The sequence below is a fragment of the Eupeodes corollae genome, chromosome 2 (assembly GCF_945859685.1).
Source record: "Eupeodes corollae chromosome 2, idEupCoro1.1, whole genome shotgun sequence".
Taxonomy (NCBI): Eukaryota; Metazoa; Arthropoda; class Insecta; order Diptera; family Syrphidae; genus Eupeodes; species Eupeodes corollae.
The window spans coordinates 146,616,654-146,633,901 of NC_079148.1; the positions used below are offsets into that span (position 1 = coordinate 146,616,654).

Below are 17,248 nucleotides of genomic sequence, written 5' to 3' on the forward strand. Positions count from 1 at the left end.
ATTCCAATTCTCTCTTATTCTTAGTTTTAAAAATCATCAAAATATGAGAAAAAGATCAATTTTTAAATTTGAACGTAGAACTGTCATGGCAGAGATCTGGGTTCAATCAAACTTGTGTCACTTAAACGTTTTTTCCCCGAGTACTTCCCAAAAATTGTGAAGAACAGGGAATTAAAAAATCCTTGGTATAATTCTTTGTCGTAAGGTAAAGAGGTCTTAAGTCACAAATTTGCAAAGCAATTGATAAACCTAGAAACTTATGTTGTTGTTGTAGACGGTAAATATAAATACAAATAAATTGGGTGGCGCAACAGTCCGTTTGAGAATTAGGGCCTAGTGACTGACAACTCTCAACCATTCCTGTATGCGAGTACTGTTGTCAGGGATGGAAGGGACCTACAGTTTTAAGCCGAATCCGAACGGCAAATTTAAGAAAGCACTTTTCATGACAAGAATTACTCGTGGAGAATTTGTCAATTCCTCGCCAGAGGTAGTACCCGTGAAAAAAACTTTGGGTGGCATAGGTAGGGATCGAACCCAAGACCTCACGCATGACAGTCAATCGCACTAACCATCATGCCGACGGTAAAAAGTTTTTCATTTAATATGGTTGGCCAAAGACTTAGTACTACAAATAAGGAAATCTGATAATTCCAGCATAGTGGTAGCACAATCTTGTTTTTGTTGTAATATTCAAGCCCTACTAATTTTTATTTGGTGTAAGGTCCTTTTTTTTTCTCTTTCGGTTAATACTAACAACTTGAGTCTAGAATAACTGCTGAAAATCGTATTAATTCTCATACTTATTCTTTAGACAATAGGACAGACAAATTCATATTCATTTTGATATGAACTCCTTAAGTTTATTGGGTATGTGTGACCTGTTTCTGATTTAAGTAATTTTAGTCTAACATCAAAGAATTCTTGCCCGTTAAAATTTGACATAAGAACTGTAGGTTTCCTACATTCCTCTCATAACTTGACCAGATCCTGACGAAATTCATCTCTGCCTAACGTCAAAGAATTCTTGTTATGGAAAGTTATTCTCAAATTATCTGTTCAGATTTGGCGTAAAAACTGTAGGTACGTTTTCTACATTCTTCAAATTACGTGTATACAAAAATGGTTTAGTTTTAATCACTGCGCGTTATAAGATAGTTTCTAACAAAAGTTTGACAAACTGTTGATAACACGCCTTTTAACGTTTTATTATTTTTAAAAATCTACGAGTTAGAAAAAATATATTCAACTGTCAAATAGCACAATGTGAACACCAACTAATAGCTTTCTTTGTCAGTTTAATGTTTGACAGGTACAAACTGTTCATAAAAATAAATAAAGATTTCAAGAAAAGACACTAAAACCAAATACTACAAGACATAAAACTATTAATTATTTTACCTAGGAAAAAGTTTATTTATAATAAACATTGTCTAAATGTTATTGAATTTACAAATCATGGGTTTACATAGGTAGGTACATTTTTTTTGTTTTTAAATGAATCATTTTTCAAAACGGTCACTCACTAAATAAGTGAACAAGTAAAATTCTTATATTAACCAATATTCGTCTTCGTATTCGTAGTGTAAGCACAGGCAAAGTGCTCAACTCTCAGTTCCTCACAGAAAGAAGTAATGTCATTTTCATTTCCAATGTTTGTGAGAGAAAAGGAACTTCTTAAACACCAGAAAGAGAAAGCTATAACCGAACGAACAACCCGAACCGAACCGACACTGACACATCCACACTTATTATTTCGAATCAATCGAATAACAGTTTTGGGTTCATCGCGGCTAATCCCGTACCCGTCGTCGATGTTGAATTCAAAGCGAAATAGTCTTTAATAAAAAATAAGATTTCTCCCAATAATGCGAAATTATATATTTGCTAGAACCAACATTTTTGTATGAATTCGAATTTTTTTTTAAATTTAAATCTTAAAAGAAAAGTAACAACAAATATATTTACAAAAGCTGTTTGGAAAGAAATACAACAAAAAAAAACAACAATTTTAAAATTTTAAGTTCAGTGTTTTAGTTTTTATTTTATTGTGGATTAAAATATATAAGCAATACTGTATATGTTTAAAGCGTGAGTGAATCAGAAATAACATCGCCGATAAAACTAAAATACACTACCCAAGGATAACATGAAAATCGTGTAAAAATTTGCAAAATCATTAAATATTTTTGTGATATTGATAATGGTAAATTGTTGAAAAAGAAAAATGAACAAACTTTCTAATGAACTTTTTTTTGAACAAAAAAGCATATAAAATTTATAAAAACCCCAACTATCAAAAGAGAATATTGAACACAAAATTTCACTCTCTTCTCCTCGGTAAAGTGTAATCAAGAAAGCAACTTTAAATTGCACGTGTAAAAGAGAGACAGCATGTTTATGGTGGAGAGATATTTTTGAATACAACTTTAAAAAATCGCTGTGTAAACACGGCTAGTGACAGTGAAATAGAAATAAATAAAAAAGTGCACACACATTATCAAGCTCACCAATCCTACTTTAAAGTATACATAAGGAATGTGAGTGTGTGTGTGTTTGGTTCAAAGAAAAATCTTCAATTGTCGCCATTTTCATCACCACTCACCACAGTCGCTCGCAAACGTCGTCGTGTCGATGTTTAATCGTCGGACTACACTACTCTTATTATACCATATACCTACCAACTTCAGGCAGAATTGAAATTCCTTTCAAATAGAATTTGAGTCAGTTTTCTCTAACGCACATTATAAACCAACAACAACAAAAAATCAAATCAATCTTGTGTGTGGTATTTTAACTTAAAATTGTGTGGTGAATAGTTAAATTAATTTTAAAATTGCACAACCCAAAGCAGGAGCCTTTATTTAAAACGTTAAAGAAAAGTTAAGAAAATAACGCATCTTACAGTAAAAAAAAAGTTTAATATTAAGAAAAAATTCAACTCGGATTGAGACGAAGCAACCCACATAATTTTCTTTTGCGTTATTTTTCATCATTTCGTGTAAAAAAGAATATAAATTGCGTTCGTGTGTGTGTATATTGATGAGTTTGCGTGTGTGTGTGTGTGTACAAAGAAAAGAAAAGAAGAGGAGAAGTGTAAAGTGAAATAGCAAAGGAAAAAAACAAGCCAGTTTTTTTCTTTTTCCTTCGCTCCCAGAAATAAGAAAAAGTGAGAAGGTACCTACTTCTACCTACCACAGATCGAAGATTTTTTATAACAAGAATTCAAAAAATTATTCATTTATCGGATAAAAAGTGAATGCAAAAATATATATTACATGTATACTACACCCAAACCCAAAGTCGACCCTATGTCATATAATATACACTATAAAACGAGATAGATATAAACTTATAATAAAACTAAACTATTATTGCAGTAAAGTGGTGAATTGTGTGTTACAGAGTGTGGTGAGAAAGCCCTTTTTTGACATCTAAAGCTACATATTTTATTCACCATAAAGAAAACTGATGATTTTTTAATTGAATTTATGGATATTTTTATTATATTGAAATTCTACAAAGTGAGAGAAGTGCCATTGCCAATGTATAAAAATCAAAACCAACACATTTAAGAATACAACACACGCAAAAAGAAAAGATACATAAAAGTGGATATACGTTGTTTCATCGGTTTGATCGCCGTCTCCGTCTCCATTGTCGTCGTCGTTGCCGTCGCTTGAAAACAAGAAGAGTGCGTGTGCACTAGTTGTTTCTTCTTCGTTATTTTATCTCACCTCATCTCGTCTCCCTCTTTCTTCTCCTTACTGCGATCCAATCCAAAGAGGGGAATCAAAAAAAAAACAAATTCAGTGTTCATAATTTTTCTCCTTTTGAATCTTGAATCTGAATCGGCAGCGGAGTCCGAGTATTGCGAGTCCTCTTTTGTCTAGTGTGAGTTGAGTGTGCCATCAAACTCACTTGCTGCTTTTTATGCATATATAGATAATCTTATATTTTACTCGTGTCGTTCATTGTCGTCGGCGGTATAATACAATACAAAAATACAACAAAAAGAAGTGTACAAAGGAAGAATCAAAGAAAGAAAGAAAAAAAAATATAAAGAAGAATCGAAATCGAATCCTCTGCAAGGGGTGTTGTTTGTGTGTTTTTCAATACCAAAGTGAATTGTTGAAAATTTGTGTCTATAAAGTCGTGGTGAATATTTATTTTATTTTTTCAACTTGAATATAAAGTGTGTTATTGGCTTTATATTTGTGTGGTGTGTTTTTTTTTTCTTACCCGCAATATGATGTGTTAAAAGAAAGAAAATAAAATTGTACCCGAATTTATATTTAAGAAAAAAAAAAGCTTTGGTATATTCAAAAAAAAATAGAAAAATAAAATAAAAATTTAAAGATCAAGTGTTATCGGGGTGCAAATGAAAAAATAAATGAATTAAAAAGAATAAAATTCACTCGAAAATGAAAATGAGGTGTGAATTATACCAACTATGACGCATCAAAATCACCAGACTAACGGCGCAAGTTTGGAGGATTGCCATACAAACTTCTTTGCCTTGGTAAATATATAGAGAATTTAATTTTTGTATCCCCCATTTTTTTTCTACTTCTTCTCAATATTGTTCGTCTGTCCGTCCGTCGTTTTATCGTCGGTATAAGTCGGTATATCAGAGTCCCAACAATATTTTGCACTAATACCACTATACCACTTGTACCTACATAAAATACTTACTCACGAAGAAATATAGAAAAAAAACCTCTCGCATACATTTTTAATTTTTATATCTATTGTATGTAACCTGAAAATCCATACCTCCCCATGATGGCCCATCTTCACCAGAACATAATTTCTTCATGGATTAGATATAAGAACGTATTCCTAGGTAGACCATTTTCTAACTTAAGATATGAATGACCATGGTATGATCGAAATAAGTTGTGAGGATGTCCTGACGTTTTGTTATTTTAGGAAAAATTATATTGACAGTTCGTGTGAAGGAGCCGTTAGTTAAATTTGTTTTCAATAGTTGGATACTTAAAGTTGTTGTGAAAACTTTATTTATTGTCCTTTTAAATAGATTACACCTTTCATAGAAAGAAAAATGGTGAATTTTCATTTCCTATCTAAGTTCTTATAATCTTAATTCCAACTATAATTTCCATATACATACATGCAAACCCACATTTCAAAAAATTTGACATTTCTTGTGTCAATTTGAATTTTGTATAAAGCGGTGTTAATATAGTTTTTGTAACTTATCTAGGTAGGTACTTGCCCTAAATCAATATTTTCTAATTCTCCCTTTAGACCAGGAAACTGTCAAATTTCGGAGTTACTCCTTTTTTCGTTTTGATTCCACTTTCATTTTATTACGCTGATGCAAAATACAACAAAAAAGTGATTATAATATAACAATTAATATATTTATCAACCACTTTTATACCTATTTAGTTCTAGGTCAAATAATGTGAGGGTTGAAATCAGCATGATTTAAGATCTAGTTCGAAAAATCGAAATAATAAACCAAAAAAGTAGTGTCATAAAAATGTATTAGATTTACATATTTGTGTGTCATAGTTTAACATTTAGGTATTTGTTTTTTATTGAGAGTTGTAAGTTAAGAAGAAATCAGCATAGAGAATTGAGGTGAAAAGTAGCGTATTTTGCAACAATTTGACATTCTAAACCAAATTTCACTTGAAAAACGAACATGGACACCAATCAAAATTTGGTTTCCTCACTTGCTAACAGATGAATAGAATAAATCCAAATAAGAGTTCTAGGACCAAGGATCCAAGACCCCAATTTTGATGGACTTCAAGGCCGTAAAGCAATTTTGAATGCCAAATCGCCATCAACAAAGAGTAGAAAGAAAGTGTCATAGGTACTTAAGACTTAGATTGATTATTTTAATGGCCATTGAATGAAAACAATGACAAATGTCAAAGAAATGTACAAAACTCAATAAATCCCCTTTGGCAACGCTAGTGACTGTTGTTATTTTTTATTATGAATATCATAAACCAGTGCTGCCTACTCTTTTTACTTGCTTACAATCATGTAGGAACTTGAATAGATGAAATATGTAGCACTACGGTAGAGTACATATACAAACATAGTTAGGTATAACAAAATAATATTGATTCACACCACAAAAAAGAGAATTGCGTTATGTGTACGAACACAGGCTTGCCATATTTAGCTATTCTTTCGGGAAATCGGTTTTTTTTTACAAAATTGTCTAGCAAACATTTATATAACAGCTAGATTATATTTGGGCTATAAAAGTAGCTCTAGCACTTTACAAAAATTTATTTGACAACTTATAATTGCACTGTAAATGTAGCTCAATAGTTTATCAAAAATTCGATCTTTTTTCGAAATTTACTTATATAGTAAATTTAGTATGACATATCAAAGAATTTAGCTATAAGTAGCCCAATTTTTAAATTAAAATGTTAACGTTGGCAACGCTATGGTGGAACGACATTTTTCTTCCATGAACTCTTCAAACAAAAACCAAAAAATCGATTAATCACATAATCGTTTCCTACAACAGCTTTGCGTATAATAAGTCAAAACAATCGTTTTCATCCCCATTTGAAATGGTTATTTAAGCAAGAGATTTACCAATGTCAACATCATGAAGACTACGAGATTGAGCAAGCATTACCATATTTCCCATAATAATATCACAATTATAGACTGCTTTTTGACAGCTAAAACCGTTAGAGTTGTGTTAATATTGATACCTTATCTATTTTTATAAACACAAATTTTGTATTTTACTTACGGATTGGTTTCTTTTGATTACAAATAAATTGTAAGGTGAAATTGGTTTTGATTTTGGGCTCAGAATACATGGCAACCCTGTGTATTAAACCAACAAACAAAGTTTGGTTGGTGATATGATGATGATGATGTTGATGATGTCGTCATTGTTGGTATTGGTAGCATATCCAGCTGCTTAATATTGGTGTATGCGAATTTTAGATTGTTATAAGAAAAATTCAAAGAAAAACAAAAAAGAAACCCCAAAGAAGAACGAAGAAGAGTAAAACCATGTATAGAGGTATAAAAATGAGTGTTTTTTTGGTTGTTGTTGTTTGTGTGTTGTACCGAGTTACGTTGTCGTTGCGTTGCGTCGCCGCCACACGGCCTACCCCAGACAAGACAAGAAAATGCCGACGAATTCATTATGTCCGGTGGAAAGTTCCTGTTATTCACCTTACTTGCTAGTTCTACCTACCTATCTATGTACCTAGCTTCAAAAGCCTGTTTTTTTTTTTTCATTCTTCTGTTTCTCTATTTTGCCTCGAAACAGAAACAGAATTGATGTGTTGTTTTCTAAAAAATCATCATTCTTTTGTTTGGCTATTTTGGCTAAGAGGTTTTATATAGATTGTATTTTAAGTGTTACATCATATTTTGAATTGGGTATTGTTGTTTTTTGTTTTGTTTTGTACTTACCTACTTAGCCAGCAGCCACCTGTCAAAAAATATAATAATATTTGGTCAATGACGTTTGCTAAAGTGGGTCAGTAAATAAAAACAATTTTATTTTTATTTTTGCTGAAGCTTTTCTTCTAAACAATTTGCTATTTTATTTCCGTTTTTGTGTCATCGGCAAATATTTTTTATTTTGGTTTATGGATAAAAAAAATATTACTTGAGTTAGTAGGTACGGACCTTTAGGTAGGTTTACACATGTACGTTATTTAAAGTTTTTTTAATAACATTGATTTTGATTGTTATTTTTTAGATAAGATTTACATAAATATGCAAGAATCTTAGGACCGTTCAATTATGATTTAAAGTGCCTGTTTAAGGCTGAAATCTCTATGTGTAAATATACTACGTAGGAGTTGATTGATTGGTTTACACCAAGGGGAAATTTAAGAATCATAGACCGGTCGGGCTAACGCGTCAGCTTTCTTTTTAGTTTACTTTCTTTTTATTCAATGCGCCTAATTAAAGTTGGCACATAAGAACAGGATTGAATTTATCTATGTAAAAGTATGATAATTTTTTTAGTTTTATTTGAAGAAATTGCTATTTTAGGCTAAATCCATCTCTGGGCTCTTGTGTTCCATATAACTCATTTAAACCTCTTGGATTGGATTTTAAAATGATAGATGAGAATAAAATCATTCATTCATTTACATATGTTACTCGAACATCCGTGTGATGGTGCTTATGTCGACCTTTTTTAATGTCATTTTGACAGCTTAACCTTAATAATATTCGCGCTTCTAGAAGTGTATCTTTTAATTTTCCCTTGATCTGAACTTTTGCCATACTGTGAAGTACTAATATATTTAATTGGAATACCACTGTCTTCTCCGACGGCTCCTTTCTAACCTGCCTCTTTTTTTATTAATTTTCACACTGTGTCGGGCGTATTAAAGGTATGGAAACCCTTTAAGTGTTAGATAATCATAAAAAAAATGATTGATAGGATGACTGTCTCATCTGTCATCAAACAAATTTGTCCCAAATGTCTTTCAAGAGTGTGAACTTTTAATTTTGTGTGATAATATTGACAGAAATGTCATCCCCAGACAGAAATTTGAAACTGTGACCCAATATTGTTGGAAAATATAACACAAACTGTCAAAATTGTTATCTCCTAGAGAATCGGCAAAACATCTTTATATGATATTTTAAGGCCCACATTTACCTAACGTGTATACAAACAATTTGAAACTAGAAGGTTATTTCAATTGTCAGGTTATTGACAGCTCCTGTCAGATCACAACCGTCTGTACATATTTTAAGACTTCTTCATGACAAAATGGACACAGTTTTTTTTTTAACAAATTTAAAAGAAGCTTTGAAATTATCAACTAAACGCTTTTTAAAAATTGTATTAGTGTTGGTGCAAAGAGGTGTAGTTTGCTAAAAGGTCCAGATTTGCAGAACTAATCTTAAATCCAAAATACAGTGGACGTCCAGTATAACGAATGATATAATGTTCGAGGTCATTCTCTATATCGAGAGCGTTCGTTATATCGATCGACTTTTCCATTCAAAAAAATTTAAGTAAGTGGTTGATTTATTAATAATTTTGGCACACGGAATTTTATTGAAATTTCCTTAAGTGAAACGCCTTTGTTGCACTCATCAATAATTTTGACTTTGTCCTTTAATGAAAGCCGAGTACGTTGAGATTTTGTATTCATTTTAATATTTTGTACACAAAACTAAATCTACAAAATTATTACGGAGCGTTTCAACCAGACGAGACTTTAAACAAAAAAACACTATTTAACTGCTAACATTATCTTGCCGTCGTGTCATTGAATATGTGTGTGTATGACCGTACATAAAATTGAAAATTGCATAGCGATAGCCAAACCAAAAAATAAGAATTCTAACAAAAATGTCTTAGTAGGCGATGCGAAGACTAAACGAAAAACAGAAAGCTTGTTATAGTTTTGAACCTTTGGCGCACACACATACATATGTAGGAGAATAATCTTATGTGTTGACATAAAAATATATGCACAGATCACAATGGCAAGAAAAAAAATCATTTTAAGCCAATATATATATACGCGTTCGTTATATCGGATAGCAAATTTTTATCATCGTTCGTTATTTAGAGATGTTAATGTAAATTTCAAAAGCGTTCGTTATATCGCAAATTCGCTATATCGGGCATTCGTTATATTGGACGTCCACTGTAGATCAATTTATTTTGCCACTTGAATAAAAAAACAGAATAAATTGATTTATTTTACCCATGGAAAATAAATAGTAAATATTTACGAAAGTACCTTTAAATTACCATATACCTACTACTTAGTTCCCTTTTATCGGCTTCTGCTTTACTTATGACATTCCATAAAATATCCCCTTATGCTTAAAAAAAAAAGTCCCCTGTCAAAAAAAAACCTAAATTAAGTTATCAAGTTATTGATACCTACTAAAGCAGTAACCACCTACGGTGGTAAATACCTAATGTTCCTGCCTATCAGTTTGAGATAAGATACGTCTTCGCGGTAATGAAATTAATGTACCTAACTATAGGTAGGTACATACGAACGTATTTAGGCACCTAACATTGTACGTATGTAAATAAACAAAAACAAAACATACAACCAAAAAGGTATCAAAACTAAACGACTGACCTGACGTAATTAAATATTAATTTGAGAAATATTAAAAAAATAAATAAATACACTGATAACGTTATCTTCAAAAACTTGAAAAAAAATAAACATTCAAAATTTGGTGAGTGTGTATTTGTGTACTAGATAGGTATTTAGATTTTATACAGCAGAGTCATCTCATCATCACTTTATTTTTCCTTCTCGCTCTTTTACACGCTTCGCTCTCTTGAATCCTCAACAATGTACAGATATCATAAGTACTATACTAATACCTACCATACCTATAGATTTATTCAACTCACTAAAATTCAAATAGAGGGGAATTTACAAAACAGTGTTGCCACTGTCAATAGATATATTTGTGTGTGACGTTTGATTCAATGAAAACGTCATTTGAACACGGAAACTGTGTTATCTTGATTTTAAATGTTTCACGTAGGTTGGTATTTTGTATTTTGTATTCTTACTGATAACAAAAAAATAGGTAGGAATAGGTATACGAACTTAGATAGATATTTTGTACCTACTACTTATCTAAGTATAGGTACTTACAACTTATTGATTACTTAATTTTGCTAATTTATTTAGATTGTTCCCTCTTACTTGATTAAGGTGGGGGTATGGATATACCTCTATAATACAGTACATATGTAAGTATAACCATATTTTTTGACATTGGAATTTTCTGGTGGAAATTTCCCAAAGCAAGTGAGGGTGAAGCGGTTGTATATTTTCAATGCTTTTGCGCTTTATTACTAGAACTTATATTTTTGAAAAATAAAAGAACCGAGCAAAAACAAAACTACCTATAATTTCCATGAATAAGGGTTGTCGGTTAGATATTGCGTACCTAGGTTTGTTTGACATTTCAAGTTGAACTGTTTGTTTTATTCTGGATGATATTTTGGGATGACAGTTAATATGTTAAAATGAAGTTTACTAATGTAAAAACTTAGGCACTGATTACACTAAAATGTACCTCATTATCTTTTGTATGTATGCCATACGCATTCTGATTTGATCTACATAACTTAGAGTACATCCCTACACTCACTCATAGTCATATCCATAGGTGGGATTTTGTTTTCATTTTTTCTTTTTCGTTTTGTTTTTCTTAGCTGGGGTTGATATTTTGCATTTTATTTTATTTTGTTTTGTTTTCATTTCATAAGCATCGGAGGTATGTCGGTACATTAAATGAGAGAGAACGGAGGTGATGTTGATGTACAATGAACAAATATTATTTCTATTTATGTCTCTGCTACGTTTTTAGCATTTTTTTCTTTCCATCTTTATTTTTGTATTTTTTCTTTTCTTAGATTCGATTTTTCTCATTTCTGTTTGAAAACTTTTTATAGGTAGGTAGGGTTTTCTTGTGCTTTGTTAATAAAGGAAAAATCTAATAAAATAATGTACTTTCTATGATATTTTTACCTACGTACATACGTATGTATTATCTATGTACTAAAATTTCTATATGAATATGATATGTATAAAGTTACATATTGTACATGGGTCATATCATAGTTTCTTTTGTTTTAAAGATATACATACATAATGTATATATGTATGTATATATGTATAATAAGAAGTAAGCATATTCTTCTACTGGGAGAAATGTCATTTCACACTTTTGACATTTACCTATGAATACATGCGCGCATAGAAATGTTAATGTCAAGCTAAACTTTCATAAAACGGAGAAAATAGGCGTACATGTAATAGAAAAAGAATTGTTTGTCAGTTATATTTAGACTTTGATTTAACTTTTTATAAATATCACTTATAATTAGCGAACTTGACCTTCATAAAAATGTCGTCAGTTGGATTATTCTCATAATTTCTTATTAACCTGTTTAAAAATAAAAAATTTTAGTTGTTCTTTTGTTTGTATCTGGCGACAGAGCACTAAACGAAGCCAATGGAAATTAAACTAGCCCTTGTAGGGAAGTATGGCGGTTTTCTAAAACGTCATTTGACATTTGGTCTGTTGTCTTTTTCAATTAACTATTTTTGTTATGTCAAGTAACAACATTTCCAAATGTCGTTTTTTTCTATTTGTTGGAATTTGTTAGTATTTAGAAACAAACCTTTTTGATCTGTCAACTACCTGAATATATAAATTAAATAATTGTTTTTACAGCTTAAAATCACAAAGTGACGAAAGCCTTAATTTTTTTAAGTAACAAAACGAAGAAAAATCGATAGAAAAGCTAAAAAAGCAACTGAAAGTTCAACAATTTCAACTCATCTCTTAGTTGTGGATTATTACAAATCGTTACTATTTGACACTTCAACAATAAGTTTAGATCGGATCTCTAATTGTTAAGTTTGTACTGCTATTGCAAAGATCAAATCAAATCAATAGTATTTCCCAAATTTGTGATCTTTGTATGTAAAAGTAAAATAATGACTAATTTCTTTATCAACTACTTTAGAATAGCACTGTGGACACAGCCATTTTCTGAATGAAAACAAAAAATTCATGAATTTTTAAAGCTCTGAATACACCGAACAGATAAAAAAGACAATATTGATTTTGACAGTATGAAATATGTTCACAGAGATATAAAAACGAATCAATTTTGAATGAACAAATTAACAATTCTTAATAATTTTAATAAAAATAACAGACCAATGATGTTCTTAAATAATTTGGGGCGCAATTGCTTTAATAAAATTGTGTCAAGGTATGTTAAACTTTATTTTCGGTAAAGCAGTTTTCTGAAGTCCAATGTGTAAAAACGTCACTCTTGACGGAATTAACCAATACAAAAATCGAATTTTGACTTCAATGTCTTTAGTTCAAATGCGTTTTCATAAACATTGATTATACGAAGTTTTAAACAAGAAAATAGTTGTTAATAAATCACTATCATTTCAAGAAAAAAACACAAATAACTTATGTCAAATTTCATAAAATTTTTTTTAAAGTTTGGGAATTTTAAACTTAAACAAACAGAGCTTATTCTAAACAGGGTCTTTATTTGTGCGTTAATGTTCTGTTTTTATTGTATTTAAAGTTATTGTAAACATTCCGGTTTGTCGATTTAAAAATGTTGAAATTTATTGACGTTTTAAGGCCCCCAGAATCAAAATCAAAGATTTTTAGAAAGGTTTCTGAGTGTGTTCGAACGTTCGGGATACCTTGTTTTTTCATCATCAAAACTAAACAAAACAAAAATATGTGTCATCTCGAATATTTTCGCAACAAAAAATGATATTACCTACGTCCAGAAAATTTCATGCGACGTTTTTGGCATCCTCTAAAAATTTAAGAACCATCAAAGTAACTGTTTTTTACAAACAAATAAAAAAACTAAAAAACCCTACTAAAACTTGGCAAACATTTATTTTTAACTCCAATACCTTTTCAACAATTAAAAATTATTGTTTTTAATATTTATTGAAATTAACAAAAGATTTTTTTTAAAAACTTATGTTCGATTCGAATATTTTGACAATAGTTGAAGGAATTGTCTTCAACATTATTTCATTCTTGGTATTTTCTTATAAGAAATAATAACTTTCAAAAAATGATGCATGAAATTGATACAAATTGATTTTCGCCTTAAAATGGGAACAAAAACAGATATTGAAATTAAACTTATTGTATAATTGTGCAAAATATTGAGACTTACTTTTAGTTATTTTTTAAGTAAACTTCAATTGACAGCTTTTTTTTACAAAACACTAAAACCAAAAGAAAAAAAGAAATGATAAGAAATGGTTTTCGACTCAAGTACAAAGAAAGATACCTTTGAATGTTTTTCTATCTCTCAAAAAATATTATTGAAGTTTAAAAAAAAATCTACTGATGTGAAGTTATCATTGTGGGTTACTTCCCAAACTATTTTTTTATCATCCCAAACTATTTTTTTTTTCATTTCTTTTTGTCTTGTCAAAATTTTTCAATGACAAGTGCAAACTTGGCATTAGTACCTAGTTCACTAAAGTGTCATTGCTAGAAGTGTCAAATGGGAACTAAGTGTGCAAATGTATGAAAACACACTCTCTTTCTCTTTTCAATTTCTAACGTTAAAAATAACCTTTCTTTCGGTTGGATGCGTTATTCTTATGGAATTTATTTTATAAAACACTTTTGTTTGTTGTCAATTCATATTTTAAAATATATAGGTACATATATAAATTAAGAATAGGTACATGCCTACCTAACTATTCATGAGGAGATACTTACAAAAAGATATGCAACATTACACCCCTCCTCCCTCCCCTCCCCCCAAAAAAAAGCGCCTTCAGCAGCATCGGTACATCTCTTAAGGTTTGCTGACTTGCACTACAGAACAGATTCGATAAAAATATTCCACCTGAAAAAATATAGCGAACAAGTGCTTTGCTTTATATATTTTCCTCATACACTTTACCTATGTAGGTATAAATTATATTTTTTAATATTTTTCTTTTCTCTATCATATTCACATCATGTATAATATCTACATTATTTCGCTTGCCACTTGTTTCTTATATTATTATTTTCTTTTTTATTTTTCGTTTTTGTTGTTTTTTTTTTCATTTTTGTTGCTTTCAACATTCAACGTGAACTGACGACGCATGGCAAAAGTTGAAAAGCCTAACCATAACAGGAGGGCGCTGCTGTGATATGTGCATATAAATCTTTTTTCTTTTGTTTTTGTTTTATACATCATAGGTACATCAAATACATACATTACATACATACATAAATATAGGAAGGTATGTAGGTAGGTACCTATCCTTTATATACGTATAGATATAATTATAATGAAGATTATGAGATGAGGTCGTTGTCATTAGGTTTCCGTTTTCTTTAAAGCTTGCATCTCTTTCTCTCTCTGTTAATTTCTACAATTTGTATTCCCTCCCCCTTCCCTTCCTTAATCTAGGTTTATAAAATATTTTTTAACAAATTTGCGGAATTTCGTTCGTTCCGACTCGGAGCGAGTATAAACAACACAAAAACGAAAGAGGAAATACGTAAATAACGAAATAAACACCTCACTGCCGGCCAAAACAAAGAAAATTCGTTTTCTGTTTTTACCCATGTAGATTGTAGGTACCTACGTAACGTAAGTATCTCTTGGTGCTCTTGCTCTAGGCAGAGTAAGAAGATAGGGATAGGGTCCTAGGTAAACGTCAAAAGGAGCAAGCAAGAGCTAGAAGAAAAGAAGAAACCAAAAAAGCTCCCATCATCGCTACCAAAAAATACAAAAAAAAAAAAACATTGAGCCTGCAATGCATAGGAAAAGAAATCAAAGTAAACGAAGTGGAAATTTTGTTTTTCTCTTCTCTTCTCTACTCAACTCTCATATCGTTTTGTTGCATTTCAAGTTTTTCTTCATTGCATTGCAATATGATCATATATTCATCATGCTCTTGCTTCTTGCAATGAAACAAACAATAGTAGCAACAGCAAACGAAAACGACCAAGGAGGAGAAAGACACGTCAAGCTGCTGCTTCAGTGCTGCCTTCAAAATAATGTTGTTTTTGTTTTTCATTGTTGTTGTCTTTTTTGTGTTTAATTTTTCATTTTGTTGATGATGATGATGCTGCTGCTCCTTTCCTTACATTACAATGGCCAACTTGGAGAAGTTGCATTAAATTGTTGTTCTTTTCTTTTTTTGTTTCATGTACCTACATTACATTAAGAGATAAGAAAACGTCACAAAATGTTCATCATATCATCGAATCGGTGATGGTGGCTTTTGTACCAACTTTTGTTTTGTTGTTGCTTGTTTGTTTGTTTGTTTTATTAGTATTCGATTGGGTAATGATATGAAAGTTTTTTTTTTGTTGCGAATAAATTTGTAGATACTCATCTTTTATGCGTAGATAATAATATTTTCCGTGCGTTTTAAATCAAGTGCAATCGAGATTGTGATTGCGTTTTTGTTTTGTTTTCGTTTTCCTGAACCTACCTATATTTTCCTTTGTATAGACATGAAGCCGATTAGTAATGCAGAACGCAATATATTGCATTGTAGGCATTTAGACATACATACATATGTACATATGATTTTGAAATGTCATTGTTTGAGATAGGTACCTACATAGGTATGTAATAATGATGATTACCAAATGAAATGTCAGAATTGAAGTGTAATATAGCTGTCGTAATTCATTATAGAATTGTCATCAATTTAAAACGCATAAATGGCAATGCTGATTGATTTGTGTCAGCAGATGAATGTCAAGTTTGTTATGGTAGTGGATATCCGGAAGACGACTAGAGTTGATTTGAAATGTGTTATAGATTTGGTGTAAAGGAAGGAAATGTTTAGCACATTGTATACATTTTCTCACCTTTAAAGTTTTTGAAAATTGTGTATTTTCTATAGAGATGAAAGTATGACAGTTTTATGTATTTATTGAAATTGGCGAAATATGTATATGCTTATAAATAACACAGTATTGTACTTGAATACCTATGGAATATTTTGTAGCTTAAGAGAAACTAAAATTAGAAAAACATGCTTTTTATTTTATTTAAAAGATTTTGATTTTAAGTGTCAGAAATTGAGAAAGCAAACTAGTTATTTTTTTTTGCCTATTTGTTTATTTATTTTTGTGATTAAATAAAAATCAATTTTTTAAACGTTGAAACTAAAATGGAATGTACAAAATTCAGAAATTTATTTTATTTGAATATAATTAAAACTACAACTATTGTGTTACCTATTCAGTTTAAAAAAAGCGAAACAATAAAAAAAAACAAGAAATTAATCACAGGTGTCTTTTTAATTGTGTTTTCGACTCATCCCTCTAAAGTGGCCAGTATATGATTTTTCTGACTCAAACTAATTGTTAATTTTTTTTATTGAATGCAACAATTTTGTCAAGGCTAAAGCATCAAACTTACTCAAACTCTCGGGACATTTTTTTCCAAAAACGACTTCATTACTATCGATTATTCATCTTCGTCCTTCTTTAACAATATTGTAATAATTTATATCGTGGCAAGAGTCATTATCAAAAATCATTGGTTCTTTTATTGTATAGTAGTTATTTGGTTGTTATTTACATTACCCTCTTGTTTGTAATGAGAACCAGAATTTTCCCTAAAATTTTATTATTTTGCCCTGAGAACAAAGTAACCGCAAAAATGGATACAAATTTTATTTTGTTTTATTCATAAATTAATCAAATATTTTACTTGTAAATAAAATAGGTG

At 30.4% G+C, this 17,248-nt stretch overlaps 1 protein-coding gene across 3 annotated transcripts in view; it reads left to right on the forward strand.

The window, feature by feature from the left end:
• Nucleotides 1-1,470: 1,470 nt before the first annotated feature.
• Nucleotides 1,471-17,248, forward strand: part of LOC129947122 (mediator of RNA polymerase II transcription subunit 13) — a 90,001-nt gene continuing 74,223 nt past the window's right edge. The window contains exon 1 of one of the 3 annotated variants that reach the window (XM_056057561.1): nt 1,471-4,522. In XM_056057561.1, coding sequence (XP_055913536.1) covers nt 4,454-4,522 — 69 coding nt within the window. In that variant the 5' untranslated portion in view covers nt 1,471-4,453. The remainder of the gene's footprint in view (nt 4,523-17,248) is intronic. The other 2 variants (XM_056057560.1, XM_056057562.1) reach the window with 2 other exon arrangements.